Source organism: Perca flavescens, chromosome 13 (assembly GCF_004354835.1).
Source record: "Perca flavescens isolate YP-PL-M2 chromosome 13, PFLA_1.0, whole genome shotgun sequence".
Lineage (NCBI taxonomy): Eukaryota > Metazoa > Chordata > Actinopteri > Perciformes > Percidae > Perca > Perca flavescens.
In genome coordinates, this window is record NC_041343.1 from 16006526 (window position 1) to 16019864 (window position 13339).

General features: G+C 39.2%; 1 protein-coding gene across 2 annotated transcripts; it reads right to left on the reverse strand.

Moving 5' to 3' along the window:
• Positions 1-391: 391 nt before the first annotated feature.
• trpc6a (transient receptor potential cation channel, subfamily C, member 6a) lies at positions 392-13339 on the reverse strand. Of its 2 annotated transcripts, none has more exons than XM_028594550.1 (14): positions 13095-13339; positions 11847-12175; positions 10507-10639; positions 9266-9566; positions 8334-8519; positions 5803-5967; positions 5444-5687; positions 5137-5364; positions 4305-4569; positions 3641-3836; positions 2097-2297; positions 1866-1922; positions 850-925; positions 392-683 (listed from the first exon to the last, which is right to left on the reverse strand). In XM_028594550.1, exons 1-14 carry the CDS (start codon positions 13232-13234, stop codon positions 517-519), a joined length of 2688 nt encoding a protein of 895 aa, XP_028450351.1. In that variant the 5' UTR covers positions 13235-13339; the 3' UTR covers positions 392-516. The 2 variants fall into 2 exon arrangements, with proteins under 2 accessions (XP_028450351.1, XP_028450350.1); XM_028594549.1 differs by having other exon boundaries at positions 11847-12178.

The window sequence follows — 13339 nt, forward strand, 5'->3', positions numbered from 1 at the left end:
TATTATTTTGTGTTTTTATTATGCATATTATGCATTTTCCTCCAAACAAAAAGATGTTTTTTTTTTAGTTCACCACAGTTTTCACCAAGATATCCTTGTTCTACCAAATGCCACTGTGCAAGACAAATCATTATTTAGATTACAAATATGAGGGTAAGCACTGTAAATTATTTTTGGCAAGGTACAGGCTTTTTCTTGTACTTTCAATTGCAGAAAAAAGAAAAGCAATCTGCAAATTATACTGCATATAATTCTTCAAACTTTTATAGTGATGGACTGTATTTTTCGTAGGTGAGGGAGAACAAAATGGTCCTGTTGTCTTCTCTTAAAAAGATCTACACCCTACAACTGTACTTTGTTTCCCTATAAACATAAAAACGAAACAATCATGCAATCAGCAAGCTACATTTTAATTTTATATTCACATACATACATTCCTATGTTTTGTCACTAGCATAATGTATCTACCTTCAATGATAGAGAAGAGGCACTTTAAACTCTTTGAGCTGTGCAGTTTTATATATAAGTCGGGGCGACTGGCAGTGCTACTGAAGCTGCTGAAGGTGTGGTGATCTCTCCCAGCCTCCTCAGCAGTCCGTCCAGTGTCTCCAAGTTCTGTGATTTCTCCTCCAGTAGCTCATATCGCAGACTGGAGATGTCCTGCTTAATCTCTTTTAGCTCACCTGAAGAAAAACACACAAAGGCATAAATGTAAAGTTTTCATTTCAAAATGGAAAATAAAAGATTCAGAGAAAAAATACTATGTGACAAGAGTAGCTTTATTTCCAAATTTAATATAACAATTTAAACAAGTTAAGTTCAGTTTCAGTCTCATTGTGTTGATTTTACCTTCAGTGATCTCGTCACTCTCTTTGTCTGCTTGGGCTTTGATGATGTAGCGCTTTATCAGACGCTTCATGATCATCTGCAACCAGAGATGGGAAAAGTGCTCAAAATCTTTGAACAGGTAGAATTTACAATACTATAACTGGACAAAGCTAGTGTGGTGGCAAATTTTATTTTAACCATTTGTTTAATGATATTAACCATTTGTTTAAAGATTGTTTTATAACGCCACAAGATTTAGCTTCTTCATGTGATGATTCAAAAGACTATAAAATAGTTGGCAACCGTGAACTATATAGCCCAGTAGAATTATTTAGTTTTACTAGTTTGAACCTTCTCACATTGTTGACTTTTTAGCAGACGAAGTCGAGAAGGCCACAAACCGTGTCTCCTTCTGTCTCCTGAGATAAAAGTGTTGTTTAGGCTAATGTTAAGAACAAAGAGCAGAGGGGAAGGTGAGACAATGGTGTGACTGTTAATGATGTCCTCTTTTCAACTATGGCCATACTAAAAGATAAATTTAGAGGGGTGGCTTAACAGAGGTCTTCACTATATGATGTTTGGATGTTTAGATTTTAGGTTAGAAAGACATTTTCAGTTGTGCTGCGTGTACCTTTGAAACTGTTTTCTCCATTTGCAAATGTAAATAAATACTCAAAGACCAAACTTTGGTTTAATTCTCAAACGGTCGTTATTCGTTTTGATTTTATCATGAATATCACTAACTCTGCTGCTTCAAGGTAAACTTCCACCACACTAGATGTAAAATAGTCCCACATTCAAATATTTCATATTTAATAAATATATTTTATTTATATAAAAGGTTTAAAATCCAGAAGTACTAATTATTGTATTACTGTATTAACGTGAGAAGTATTTTTGGAAATGCAACAGTGTAGTTTACTGCTGTGTAGTTATAGTACAGCAATGTATTGTACCTTATGAGCTTTTCCTTTCTTTTGTATATAAAAGGTTCAAAATTATGTTTTGGTCTGAAATTGAAACACAAAAGAGCATACCTGATATCTGGATGAGCTGATGGAAGCACCAAATCCTGAATTTTTGCCTACTCCAAGCTGGAAAATTACACTCAAATTAACTTTATTGAACAGAATTGTGATATATATATTATATTTCATTTTTTTTAAATAAACTTTTTTACAGGTCTGAGATGGAACCTGTGGTGCAGCAGTAAAACCACTGGGAGGTGCTCAGGCTATGCCTTTACACATGTCCATATTGTGTGGTACCTGGTTGAGCTGTGTCTCAGTTTTCTCCTCACTGTGTCTTGCCACATACTGCAGGAGCAGGGACTTGATGGCTGTAGCCAGTCCCAGCATAGATTTTGGACTGGGGACCAGATTAAAGGGCACAGGGAGCGTCCTTCCCTCCTCAAAGTAAGAGAACCAAAGTTTCGCCCGAGCAAACTTCCACTCAACATCAGCATCATCCTAAAGAAAAGGGGGAAGCAAAAAGAAGAAAGAAAGGAAACAAACAGGTTGAAAAGAGTAAAACACACCACCATAGCTACTTGAGTTTGAAGGGAATAGCTTGACATTGTGGGAAATACACTTATTCGCTTCTTGCTCCCCTGTTTCCAATCTTTGTGCTAAGCTAAGCTAATCAGCTGCTGGCTGTACTTCATATTTAGCATACTGACTTAAGAGTGTAATTAATCCTCCTATTTAATTCTCAGCAAGAAGCGTATTTCCCAAACGTGAAGGACAATTAACGTAAATAGGAAAATATTATTAGTATAAGTAGTTCAATGTTTTATATTTGTCATGCTTCTTTGCATGTTCAAAGCTCTGGTGCGTAGTTTCTGTCTCCCCCATGAGGAATTCTTCAATAGAATTTCTTCAAAACGTTCAAAACTGCATCCACATGATACAAGCCTTCCGTGTTTGCGCACCACCCCCAGCCCTCCTCCACGCAGTTGCTAGTAGCCAAGGAGGACAAGAAGGATTAAAAAAACATGATGGACTCTTCAGAAGAGGTAATTATTTTGAACTGAGAAATACAGAGTTTTGTGGAGCCAATAGTCAATGGCTTGAATGTAACGGACATTCATTATTATAAAAATGTTACGCACTAAAGCTTTAACATTATTTTGATTTCAGAAAAAAATTATTTATGTTTACTAATGCTTTTTAGTAATGACAACTAATGTAAACTTGATTTGTCTAGGGCATCAACTTAATACCGCTCAGTGTTAATACAACTTGATCTGTTAAAGGTGCAATATGTAATACTTACTGCTAGTGTTTAAAATAGTTACTGCAGTACAAATTCAAAATACTGGAGAGATTTGTCTCCCCCGCCCCCTCCTCCCCAGACTCGAAGTTCACGTTGGTTGCCAGGCTGAGACTGCAGCATCCACAACAATGTTGCTAGACACTTGTCTCACATAGCCAGACATTACTTCACAGCACAGCGGAGTAGCTAACACACTTCCTCGGCTTAGAATTACGGTAGGAACGGCTAAAAGTAACATTACCCTGCCATCCTTTCCACCCGACTGAACACACTTTATTGGCTTAGAATAACGGCAACAATCGCTAAACACACTGCAAACTCCCAGCCCTCCCAGCCCCCCTCTCTTGGCCGTTGTCGGCTACGGCCGCTGAAAAGTTTACACATTGTTTTTTTTTGAGTTGCACCGTGTGTAAAAAGTTAGACGGTTTAAGGCAACGGGTTTCTATGCAAATTTCTAGTAAGTCAACTAATTCGGGATAACACTTCACTGTCAATATTTGTGAGCTTGTACATGATGATTTAGTTTTTGATGACGAACCTCAATCTCCTGGAAGGAACTATTAATCATGGCGATGAGCATGTTGAGCAGCACTATAACCATGGTAACGTTGTAAACCCCGTACAGCACGTAACCAATGTTCTCGATGAATTTGTGTCCATTATTGATCACGACAGACTTGACCTCAGACAGTCCAAATATAGCCCAGAACAACGTCTTGAAGCTCTCCTCCAGGCTAGATGCATGCACAGAGAAGGAAATGGAGGGAGATTAGAGAAAAGTTATTTTTGAATTCCAACAAACCATTAATCATCTGAATGAAGCCTAAGTATGTACAAAGGACTTTATTAGGAAGGAAAAAGAAAAGAAAAACTGTGTATATGATGTGATTATTTATATTTTGTACATTTTTCAATAAAACATTTATCACAAAAAATCATCTGAATGAAGATGTTAAAAATGCTCTGTGTGAAAAGCAACAGAAAAAGAGGTTTCTAGGTCATTGTTGGGCACTGTTTTGAAGTATCTTTTACAGTGGATTTAATTAAAGATGCTCTATTATAAGTGATTATTAGAATGTGAATTATGCTTTTATAACATCCATGTTTTCAAAAAAGCCAACCTTGATCAAGATTGTTCAAATAATAGAAAGGAAGATAGGAAATTCTTAAAGCATGTTTAAACAAATGTGGGTGTCTCTCACGTGGTGAATGCGTCATTCTGCTTCGCCCCCAGGTAATGAGAGTACAGGTTGAACATGCCGATCATGAACGCCAGAAAGACCAAGATAAAGATGACCATGAACTTGAAGATGTCCTTGACAGTCCTCCCTAGAGAGATCTGCAGTGGACCGAAGCTTTCATTGGCTGGGAGGATGTACGCAATCCGAGAGAAGCTCAGCACCACTGCCACCGCGTAGAGGCCCTCCGATACTAGCTGGGGATCTGACGGCAACCAGTAGATTCGTGCTGCAAAAACAGAGTGTGAATCAGTCAGTAAACTTTTGTACACTTCTACAAGTTTATTAAATTGGGTACATTAGGACACCACAGTAGACATTTCACAAAGAATGTATGCAACAAAGCCACTGGAACACAACTTATTATGAATATAGGAATGAAAAAGTCTTTTGGGGGACATTTCTCAAATCTTTGCTGTTGGATAGTTATACCTCTTCTAACTTCCAACCATGATTAAATACATGTGCAATCTGTGACTGAGAGATTACAACTGTACACAAGACTATGTGTATTTTAAGGAGTCACATGCCAAAAATGTTGGGAACCACTGAACTAAGCAACTGTTTGCCTTCAAACAAGCTATTTTTGTAAATGTGATTAGTCTAAAATGGGTCTGTTTTATCCTGTTCCCAGTAAAAACAGGGAAATTCAGGCAGACGTAACTAGTGTCTCAGCAGAATATATGCTCTTATATGTACCACCTCATGCTAATTTACTTATATATATAATAGTTTATACATTATGGTATGTAAAGTGTGGCCATGTGTTAGTATGCAGGTGTGTGAGCTTGCTCACCCAGTGTGAAGTAGTGTATCTCAGGAGGAAGTGTGACATTAATCAGTGTTGTGTAGTGTGTGTGAACATAGGTCTGGGCTAAGTCAGCATGTCTTAGAATGGAGAAGCGGCAGCTGAAGGAGGCGAGGAAGATCGCCAGCATCCCAAAGTCCAGGAAATTCCACGGTTCCACCAGGTACTCCCCAGGCCCTAGACTCCAGATCTCCTTCACCTCAGCCCAGATCATACCTGCAGCGGCACAGGTCGCATTATTTAATACATAGGTACATGGCACAATTTTCCTCCATCGTGATCGTCTAATGCTCACCTATGACCCATGAAATGATGAAGATCTCCATCCATGTGAATGGTGTCGTGGTTATGCGGTAGAGCAGCAACGGGTCAGAGTTTAGGTTGACGCCTTCTGGGAGATGATGGTGGGTCATGTTTGGCAAAAGGATGGTGCCTGCGAAACGGTCGGCAGCATTCAGGATCAAAAGACCCAGAAAAATTGTGAAGGACGAGGCATGAGCGACAAACTTCATGAAGGGGCTACGCATCACTTTCCCCATCTGAGCGAGAGAGATAAAACAACAGGAGGATAAAAGAAAACGCCCTGTAGGGAATTAAATGTCTAGTATTTGGGAAGTCATACGAGTGACATTTGTGAGCATAAAGGTTACATACTCTGCTGCACGGAGCAATCCAGTAGGCCACAGCCAGTCCAGGCAGTCCTATAGCCACCGCCAGCACCACCAGCAGTTTGACAGCAGTGGTTTGTTGTCTCAGGCCGGGCATATTCTCATACCAGATACTCAGCAGCTGCTGCTGGCAGTTTGGATGAGCCACAAACTAAAGGGAAAATACGTTACAGGAATATAAAGGGTGGTGATAGGATGAGAGAACAGGACAGCGGTTTCAAGCCACTCTCTCAAGTCTCAATCTCCACTCTCTCTATGCCAGATCCTCTGCCTTTTTGAACTGAGTAAACTTTTTTCCTACCTGCCTGTCTGTGACATGTGCTTTTGGGTATGGAGGACCAAAGATGCCATTATAGTAAATAAATGACTCAATAACTGATTTAAGGAAATAATAATAAAAAATGTAGAACATTTTTTAATATTAAATATATATTATTAACATATTTGGCTCAAGTGTGTCTGTTTTCTTAGCCACAGAAATCACTTTCATTTGTCGATTGTTTTTTTTTTTTATGTTAACATCATTGATATAGCTTGATGTAGCTGAGAGCTGAACCCCTTTTGAAAACGTTTTATACATTCAAAGATGTTGCAACACCAAGACTGCTCAGCTGCCACACTGTTCCATTTTTAAATTCAAGAACATGACAAATACACATCATCCCTGTGACTAATGCACTCTTACAGCTTGTCTTCTGAGATTGCTTTTTAACAGTGTGAAATCACTGCTTTTTTGACAGCAGACTCGCACCTTAAATCTCAGGGTCTGCTTCAATTCATCAGGAATGTAGAGTTTTTATTCATTGCCACAGCTGCATTACTACATAACGTTGACGAAGAAGAAAAAAAGTGATAAAATAAAGTTCACTGTGATTTTTTAAGTTTTAATTACAGTGGGGCAAAAACGTATTTAGTCAGCCACCAATTGTGCAAGTTCTCCCACTTAAAAAGATGACAGAGGCCTGTAATTTTCATCATAGGTACACTTCAACTATGAGAGACAAATTGAGAAAAAAATCCAGAAAATCACATTGTAGGATTTTTAATGAATTAATTGGTAAATTCCTCGGTAAAATAAGTATTTGGTCACCTACAAACAAGCAAGATTTCTGGCTCTCAGAGACCTGTAACTTCTTCTTTAAGAGGCTCCACTCGTTATCTGTATTAATGGCGCCTGTTTTAACTTGTTATCAGTATAAAAGACACCTGTCCACAACCTCAAACAGTCAAACTCCAAACTCCACTATGGCCAAGACCAAAGAACTGTCAAAGGACACCAGAAACAAAATTGTAGACCTGCACCAACTGTGGGAGCAATTATTAGAAAATGGAAGACATACAAGACCACTGATAATCTCTCTCGATTTGGGGCTCCACGCAAGATCTTACCCTGTGGGGTCAAAATGATCACAAGAACGGTGAGCAAAAATCCCAGAACCACACGGGGGGACATCAGTAACACACTACGCCGCCAGGGACTCAAATCCTGCAGTGCCTCAAATCCTGCAGTGCCAGACGTGTCCCCTTGCTTAAGCCAGTACATGTCCAGGCCCGTTTGAAGTTTGCTAGACAGCATTTGGATGATCCAGAAGAGAATTGGGAGAATGTGATATGGTCAGATGAAACCAAAATAGAACTTTTTGGTAAAAACTCCGCTCGCCGTGTTTGGAGTAGAAAGAATGCTGAGTTGCATCCAAAGAACACCATACCTACTGTGAAGCATGGGGTTGAAAACATCATGCTTTGGGGCTGTTTTTCTGCAAAGGGACCAGGACGACTGATCCATGTAAAGGAAAGAATGAATGGGGCCATGTATCGTGAGATTTTGAGTGAAAACCTCCTTCCATCAGCAAGGGCATTAAAGATGAAACGTGGCTGGGTCTTTCAGTATGACAATGATCCCAAACACACCGCCCGGGCAACGAAGGAGTGGCTTCGTAAGAAGCATTTCAAGGTCATGGAGTGGCATAGCCAGTCTCCAGATCTCAACCCCATAGATAATCTTTGGAGGGAGTTGAAAGTCCGTGTTGCCCAGTGACAGCCCCAAAACATCACTGCTCTAGAGGAGAACTGCATGGAGGAATGGGCCAAAATACCAGCAACAGTGTGTGAAAACCTTGTGAAGACTTACAGAAAACGTTTGACCTGTCATTGCCACCAAAGGGTATATAACAAAGTATTGAGATGAACTTTTTTTTATTGACCAAATACTCATTTTCCACCATAATTTGCAAATAAATTCATTAAAAATCCTACAATGTGATTTTCTGGATTTTTTTTTTTCTCATTTTGTCTCGCATAGTTGAAGTGTACCTATGATGAAAATTACAGGCCTCTCTCATCTTTTAAGTGGGAGAACTTGCACAATTGGTGGCTGACTAAATACTTTTTTGCCCCACTGTACAAGATGTAAAATAAATAGGAAATCAATATAAACATGATGGATAATATTCCTTATATGACGGAAAACACTTGCTTTTTCTCTTTGTGTCATCACCTGTTTGTGAGCTAACCGACCTTTTTGAGTTCGTATTTGATGGCTAATTTGAGCCGTGTGAGGGAGGGGCGACCTGGTAGATCATAGCTGTCTTCAGAGTCAGTTTCTCCGCTCAGTATGGCATCCACCTCCTCCGTGCTGCGACACAGATCCAGAAGGCCCACCACATAGTTCTTACACTGGCTCGACAGACAGCAGTAGTCGTTCTATGAACACAATGAGGAAAACCGAATTTGTCATTTGTCACTATTTTATTTGCACTTTAACCTTAACACAATACATACACAAAAATAGATGCCATTATTTTGTGGGGAATTGTTTCTAGGTTTTAGAGGAAATGTGGTCATTACTTTAAGAAGCAATAGCACCAACACTGGTGTAAGATAGAGGCTGCCAGTGATTTTGGCTATAGTCAAATTCGCTTACCGTATATAACTATACCAAGTGACACAAAATGACAGTGATATTCCCCTGACAAAAGCTCTGGAAAAGTTTGCAGACCTCAAAACTTAATCAAAGTTATTATAGTGAGACATAATATTGGCTTTATACCAAGGCTACATGAATTATTTGTGTGAGCAGTGCATTTGGATTTTGACATGTATTTCTTGTACAGTACCTGGCCTTATCTTACTGTAAGGCCAGTATTAATTATAGTTGTTGTATGTGTGTGTCAGACCAACAATGTCAACAGTGACTACAAGATCAAGACCCCCATCTGTTTCTGCTTCCTCTCTCTCAGGGCTCATAAAACGTTCTTGTGTTTACTGGCAGCTTTTACTGCCAGCTGGTTGGCAGCGACATCATGGTAAATATAGTTTTTGTGTAGCCTACTTGACGATGAGCTGGTTTTTAGGACACATTTACAGTAGCACTGACAGGATCATGTGCACAGTGATTACAGAAACTGAGTGTGGTGATGATTCTGCAGGAAATTTAATAATATTTGTACCTTAAATTCCTTCTCAATATTAGCCAGCATGGCCAGCTCATTGCTAAGCTCCAGGGCAGCCAGCACTGGGTCCTCATTGGACAGGGAGAGGTAAGCAGGACTAGCGAGTCCTCTGTAGGCATTGATCCTTGATCGCGAGTGGCTGAAGGAATCAAACTGCTGCTGGTAGTTACAGGAGTCACAGCCACAGAAGTAATCATGAGGAGGATCGATGCGAGCTCCTTTACTCAGGAGGGTGTGAACTATCTCGTACTCCTGGCAGTGCGCTGCAAGGATTACGGGAGTAACGTCGTGAGAGAACCTGTGGGAGCGTACATAAACATAAAGATCATATACATTTACATAGATCATGTTGCATCAGCTAATTAGCATCAGCTGTTTTTATTCATGCTTCACCACCACTTGCTCATTCACCAGCTGTTTGGCCACCAGCTGACTTGTAATGTCCAATCATATACATGCAGGTGTATCCTTATGACAATGCTGTTTGCTACCACAGCTCCCTCCACCACTTCCACCTCCTCCTTTTGGTAACTTTATTTTATTACTAAGATCGAATATCTGTGTATGTGTTTGTAAAAAGAAAAGTTCAAAATGTTGGAAAATACAAAGAATTACTTATTTGGTGAGGGATAAATATCACTCTCATTTCTGTGCAGTAAATACTAAACTACCATTAGCTGGCTAACTTAGCTTAGCACAAATAATTGAGGAGGGGGGGCTAAGAAGCTCACTAATTAATAGATTAAATGCCATTAGTTTAAACTGTACCAAAACCAAAGTGTAAAAACAACAATTTACTGTTTTATGGTTATGTGTCAAACTATTTATTTCAATGGACGTAAGTCGCTGACTCTGTTGCATGCAACAATCACAAAACAGCCCTTTAAACAGTCAGGGGCATCCGGGAGGCCCCACATGTCAAGAATTTTAGATATTTAGGGGGGCTCTAAGAAGCTCACTAATTAATATATTAAATGCCATTAGTTTAAACTGTACCAAAACCAAAGTGTAAAAACAACAATTTACTGTTTTATGGTTATGTGTCAAACTATTTATTTCAATGGATGTAAGTCGCTGACTCTGTTGCATGCAACAATCACAAAACAGCCCTTTAAACAGTCAGGGGCATCCGGGAGGCCCCCCAAGTCAAGAATTTTAGATATTTATTGCACCAGTGCTGCTGTTACACTGCTGTCAGAGGGCACAACATTTTTAATGACGCAGTGTAACTGCCTTACCTTGTCCCATCCTCATCATAAGCATAAAAGTCATCTAACATTTCGGCTTGAGCAGGGCTCGCTGTCAGACGATGGGCATCTCTAAACGCCGGGTGGCATAAGAGGGCCTCTGTGATACGGACATAACCTTTACCTATCACACACACACACACACACACACACACAAACACACAAACAAAGAACAAAGCAGTTGTTGGTGCCTGGCTCCGTTGACCTCAGTACTGTTCATAATAAAAAATAATGTATTGTTCCTAATTTTTTGATGTTAAGATATTTAACAAGATCATTTTTTTGTGATGACTTTATATAAAAATAAAGTAACAACCTTAAAGCTTTACCTTCCCAAAAGTGGTGCTTTACAGTAACAAACTCAAACAGTGGCAAAGCGCAAATTCACCAAACTCATGTTACTCACCATCACCTTACAGCCAAATAAACTGGAGGTTTATGTTTCTAACAATTAAGCTGAGTGGCTCAACAGTAAAATAGGATATATAATGTTAACTTCTGTGCTGTTTAGGAACTATGCTTTACAACTGAGAAATCAGATTTTATTTGAAGATGTGCATGTATGTGTATCTTGTTAGCTTGCTAATCTGTATCTGGTCAGCCCTGTCTTTTTGAAACACTTCTTGTAATTTAAGTATTTAAATTTTATTGTATAGGAAATTGAGGTTAACCGAAAACTTTATTTTGAAGAATTAAGGTGAGCATGTTTGTACTCATGCAATGTGATTTTTGTTTTGCTGGTGTGGAAGCTGATTTTTAAGTTAATCTTGTTTATATTGGATTTAGTCAGCCTCGTAAAAAAAAATTGCCCTCTCTAAAGCAGGTGTGGAGAAAGTTTGGTTGGATCACAAAAAAAATTAAAACTAATGCTTAACTAAGTCCATAGGAAAATCTTTTGATGTTAGAAGCTAAAGCCATGGTATGGTCTAATAGTTGGTTTGGCTTAATTAGCATGTTGACTATTATGGTAGCTGGTAACAAAGCCAAAGTCCAGCATTTTGTTTAGGTAGCCTAATAAATTGATTCTATTACAGTAAGCTATTTTGTGGCCAAACTAAGAACTGTTTTCTGTGTCACAGTTCCCTCAATTTTAACTTTATTTACTCTTATTTTGATTACCACTATCTTCCATGATCCTCTGGATTGACATGTTATCTTTAGACTTTATGAGATTTGGTGGAATCATAAATTGAATTAAAACTGTAAGGCATAATACACAATCAGTGATAAGTTAGGTGATAGTAAGGAAGCACTGCACATCAGCTTCCTGCCATGTATAATTAACCCTTTAATGTATGTTTGGCCTTAGTATACACACAAATGCATCTTACTGATGGCTAAAAGGAGGGCGTCACCCACTCTGGCCAAATCTGCCCTCCCCAGCAGCAGTTCCGTCACCTCCAGATGTTCGTTGGCTACAGCCAGCTGCAATGCATTCTGGCCCATGTAGTCCACAGCGTTGACGTTCAAGTCGGACACATGGAGCAGCATGCGCCGCAACTCTGGTATGTTGCCGTATTCAGCTGCCTCCAGGAAACGCTGCTCGACCTCTGACGGGCTGATTGAGGGAGCAGAGAACATGTAGGCTGGACCACGAAGAGCCTGGCGTCGTTTAACAGCACTGAGAGGAGCCATGAGCTGTCTCTCAGAGCTGCTGTGGCTGCTATAGAGTCAGGAGACATAACAAATATATATTATACTCTGATTTCTAACAGAAAGACATCATTCATCAAAGTCAAACAAGGACTTTACACTGTTGTAGTATTAGATACTGATTTCCCAGTTTAGATTTTAAATATTACTCTAAAGAAACTGAAATCTTACAGTAACTTCCCTGCAACAACCTGCAACCCAACCACTGTAACGAACCATGTTTGGATAAAAATCTAAAAATAGATACCAATAGAGGTAAAGTGTTCAAGTTTAAATGGAAATTTTGTGCGTTCAAGCGTGATTTCGCATCCACGTACAAAAGCTACAAAAACTACTGTGCTGTAATTTTTGGGAAGACAGTGGAGGGAGATCATATCACATTTAGTACTCCTAATTACATTATGCTGATGGACCATTTACAGTATTGACTTACAGAAATCTCCTTTTCCAGGTAAAGTAAGTATAGCACTAGCACCAGTTTAATTAAAATAACATCTTTTTCATATAAATAATTATCTGATACTGGTTCATTTTCCTGCATTCTGATGTCTCATACAGTGACCCCTTAAACATGCTGTATAAGAGTATCCTAAAGAATTTGAAGGACTATTATTGGATACTGTGTAACATCACAAACATTAAAAATGTAATTTTGTCCTCCATCAACTTGTTTTTAGTTACCATGTATAATATAATAACTGTACACTGTCACTAACTCTTTAGGCATTTCATTGCCTAATGTAATGCCTCTTGATCAGTTTGTCAGTAGGCATGATAATCAAATATGCTATTTAAAGAAATATTGTAAAAAAAATAATAATAATTCTATTATTTTAACAAAACCTGCAGATAAAGATGAACACAAAAACACACATGCCCACTACATGAACATCTGGCTTAGTAGGGGATGTAAGTAAAAGACTCACCTGAGGAATCGTCCAGAGCAACAGTTTTCCTCTCCAAAGTCATCGTACATCAGAAGGTTATCACGGCTCCGAACCCTGGGGCTGTCGGTATAACCTGCAGGTCGGCTGTTGTGATGAACTACTGGCGGTCTGTTGTTCATTCTGGAGGTGATTAACAATAGAGCGTCCTGCTTTAAGACGGAGTACTCAAGTGTCTGTGGTATGTCTCTCTTTCTTTCTGTCTCCCTCCCCCCTCTGTTTCTCTG